The 3,847-nt window shown below is 42.7% G+C and overlaps 1 protein-coding gene across 1 annotated transcript; it reads left to right on the top strand.

Moving 5' to 3' along the window:
• The first annotated feature begins 1,266 nt into the window (after window positions 1-1,266).
• On the top strand, window positions 1,267-2,541 carry LOC131219967 (ornithine decarboxylase 1A, chloroplastic-like). Its single transcript, XM_058214948.1, has one exon. The coding sequence runs from the start codon at window positions 1,267-1,269 to the stop codon at window positions 2,539-2,541; it is 1,275 nt and encodes a 424-aa protein (XP_058070931.1).
• Window positions 2,542-3,847: the final 1,306 nt, after the last annotated feature.

Raw genomic sequence — 3,847 nt, 5'->3', positions numbered from 1 at the left:
GCCAACATGGCACATGATCATGAGATCTGAGCTTTCCATCAAGTGGGCTGTGTTATTAAACCAATCTAGCCTAAAGATCAAGCCCTTTCATTCCTGATGGCGCTGCATTGTACAAATTAGATGGACGGCTAAAATCATTTGTTTATAGCCATACATTATTCTTTTACAATGCAGACCACCTAAGTAAAACTGCACCGTCTTTAAGCCTGCATATCTTTACAGTGTGGCCCACCTGAACGAAATCTATGATCCCTCGTACGTGTGACCCATTGGCCCGTGTGATTGAATGTTGACGGGGCAGAGCATAGATGCGAATGGGCGTAATCTACCTCCCCTATGCACATTCCTACTCGCGACAAACGGGGTTTGCTAATTCAACACGCGCGCGTGAGAGCCCTTCACATCCACATCTATTTACACGTGCCAGATGATCTATCTCTTTAGATCCTATGGCCTAAAATACATGTCATCTGACACCTCAGGTAGGCCACAGCATATCAAAAAAATTAATGGATAGAAAAAATAACCATCAATTTACCTTGTACATTGTAGCCCGCTTGAAGAGTGAAATTATCTGATTTTTAAGAAATAAGACCTAAGCATTATTTTCAACCTTATGTAAGGCTCAGATCTCATGCACGTGTTTCAATTTTTCACGTGCCCCTGCACATGGATTTGTACGGCTCTACACGCGTGTGGACGTAGCAAACCATGACACACAGCGCCTTTACCTTTCATTATCTGTCCACTTTCACCTTTCGATTCAAAGTGTTCAATTATGGAAAATTCTAGCGTGAAAGTCACAAGTAATCAATACCAACATCCAATACCAAAAAACAGGAATGGACATACAAACGCGCTGTACAATTGTTTGTACCATTGCTGATATCTGATCGTCCATATGGTGGACCTCACTATGAATACCCACATCAGTTAAAAACAATCCGCATGATGAACATAATCCCAACTCTTGATTTGTTGCCTTCGTCTGGAAAGTGATATAATGCCAGTGATCCACCAAATGTTATTATTATCAATCAGCGTAGTTTTTGGTAACTTAGAGGGGCATCCATAGTATGGTCCACCATTTGGATGGTTCTGATTTACATATAATAGAGCCAGATAAGCTATAGATTTGAGACTAACCATGACTTATCCGTCGCACAACGAACTGCAGACCTCCTCAACCCTATATAAATCAAAACCCTCACACTGACTTTCTCATACGTTCTCAAACACTTTCTAGGGTTTTCGAGTACATAGAAAATGGACAGACAACAACCCCTTCTCACCTTCCAATCTCTCATGAAAATCCCATCTCTCAGAGACACAAAGGTTAGAGAAATACCATCATCAATCTCACATGACCCACTTCATTCAACCATCATCAGCATCATCGATGAAGAAGCCCCTTTAGACCCATTCTACATCATGGACCTTGGCTTAGTGATCACCCTCTATCACTCATGGGTCCACCACCTCCCTTCCATCAAACCCTTCTTCCCAGTGAGGTGCAATCCAGACCGCACATTACTCACCACCCTCGCAGCCCTTGGCAGCGGCTTCGACTGTGGCAGCCAAGACGAAATCAGTCACGTGATCTCCTTATCGGTCCCACCGGACCGAATCCTGTTCTCGAACCCATGCAAGGCCGAGGAACACATCAAGCATGCTGCCCGCGTCGGTGTTAACATGCTCGTCTTCGATTCGATCGAAGAACTAGACAAGGTACGTAAATGCCACCCTCATTCTACATTGTTGCTGCAGATAGCATGTGATGGTGGGACCACTTCGCAATACGTTGTTCCTAGCAAGTATGGAGCACTAGCCCATGAGGTGGCCCCACTTTTAAGGCATGCCCAACGGTTGAGATTAGATGTTGTAGGCATCTCACTCGATTCTGAAGGAAGTGGGTCGCAACCTAAGGCTCATGGGCACACTTTAGAAGCAGCATATAACGCAATCCAAGCCTTTCCTCAAGTGGGCCAATCCAAACCTAGAATAATCAACGTGGGTGGTGGCTTTAGCTCCAACACTGGCTTTCCCAAGGAAGCGATTGCCATTCGGCAATCGCTACAAGCTAAGTTCCCGGAGCTTGCAGCCATGACGGTTATCGCCAGCCCGGGAAGATTTCTAGCTGAGACAGCATCTGTTCTAGTTACAAACCTGATTGGGAAGCGTATTCGAGGTGATCTACATGAGTATTGGATCAACGATGGTGTTTATGGGTCTATGAATGGTGTGGTCTATCATAAGAAGGGCGTGCAAGCTATGCCGTTTGCTTATGTGTCACGGCGTGCGAATCCCACGTGCAAAGGGCTTCCGACATTTCGATCGACGGTGTTTGGGCCGACTTGTGATGCGCTGGATACGGTGTTCACGGATCGGCAGCTGCCTGAGCTTTGTGTAGGGGATTGGTTGCTGTTTCCCAATATGGGTGCGTATACACATGCTTCAGCAACTAACTTTAACGGTTTCTTTGCTGCTAACATACGCACTAGGTATATTTTTACCAAGCCAAGCTACGTAAACAAAGGTTGAGGATGGCTTCTTATAAGTCCATGCTTGTGTTAGGGTTTCTATAATAAAAAGAGTGCAGTTACTGTTATTACTCTCTCTCTCTCTCTCTTTCTCTACGTGTGTGTGTCTCTGTCTGTCTCTGTGTGTGTGTTAAGGTCTCTGCAATAAAAAGAGTTCAGTTACTGTTAATACTCTCTCTCTCTCTCTCTCTCTCTCACACACACACACACACACAGAATGCAACTTGGGTTGGGTCAACCCTAACCTGATTGTTGGGTTGAAAATCTTCAGCCTCACTTAAGGTTGTATTGGGTTTAAGTTGAGGCCCCGAGCAACTGAAATAAACCCGAACCCAAACTTACATGCATTACTTGTATACTTGATATATATGTAAAATCATGGCATAAAAAAAATAGATTCATGCAAATTTGACCTGCATTTTCAGTGAACCACCATTATTTTGGTCCATATAATGTACATAAAATCATGGGTTTAGGACTTGTGCCATCCATCAGTCTCCCACGTTTTCCACCTCAATTTGGGGCTCTTCATTTAATGTTTATTGGTCACAGCTCCCAGTTCATGATGATCAGAAAGGCCATAATTGTTTACAACTTGTTTTCAGGCATTCCACACAATACTCAAGCTCTGGTGGGACCCACCATATCGTATGAGTAACATCTAATTTTTTTGTGATTAGTGGCAGTAAAATTTGTTTTGCTAGAGTTATTTATATAATTACATGTATTACATTAATAATGCTATTAAGGATTATATGTTTTATTTTATGAATTAGTTTACTAGTTATAGGTATTGACCTAGTCTCACCTGATCTAACCTGATAGGAACCCGAATTTTGATAAGGTTGTGATACATGAACAGTACTTTTAGGATGGACTTAGAATCCTCTGTAATTGTGTGCAGCCCTAGGAGTTGGAGTTTCGGTGGGTTTTAAACTTGACCATCCTACAACTACTTAAACAGGGTTGAGTCCTGAAACCTACATACGTCTGAAGCTCTCTCTCCCATTCTATTGCTTCCCTAAAGGTGCAAGGTGCGGAATATCCCAGCAATCTCTTCAACAATGGCTTCCCAAACAGGTATGGTTTTGAATTCAGTTTGTTATTATTATTATTATTATTATTATTTAAAAATCTCTATATTTGATGCATAGCATGTTCCTTTTCAATTCCGCAATGTAAGTTTACAGGGCCTTGGCCAACTCTTCATAAGGTTCAATTAGGCTTGAGTTGACACTCAACCAGACCCAATCTGCTCAACTTTTTAAAACATGCACTAACAACCCATACACACCCACACACTCACA

Source organism: Magnolia sinica, chromosome 12 (assembly GCF_029962835.1).
Source record: "Magnolia sinica isolate HGM2019 chromosome 12, MsV1, whole genome shotgun sequence".
NCBI lineage: Eukaryota > Viridiplantae > Streptophyta > Magnoliopsida > Magnoliales > Magnoliaceae > Magnolia > Magnolia sinica.
This window is presented reverse-complemented; position numbering and strand designations above follow the sequence as displayed.

Coding starts and splice junctions, on each gene's coding strand:
- LOC131219967 (XM_058214948.1), top strand. CDS start 1,267: ATGGACAGACAACAACCCCTTCTCACCTTCCAATCTCTCATGAAAATC.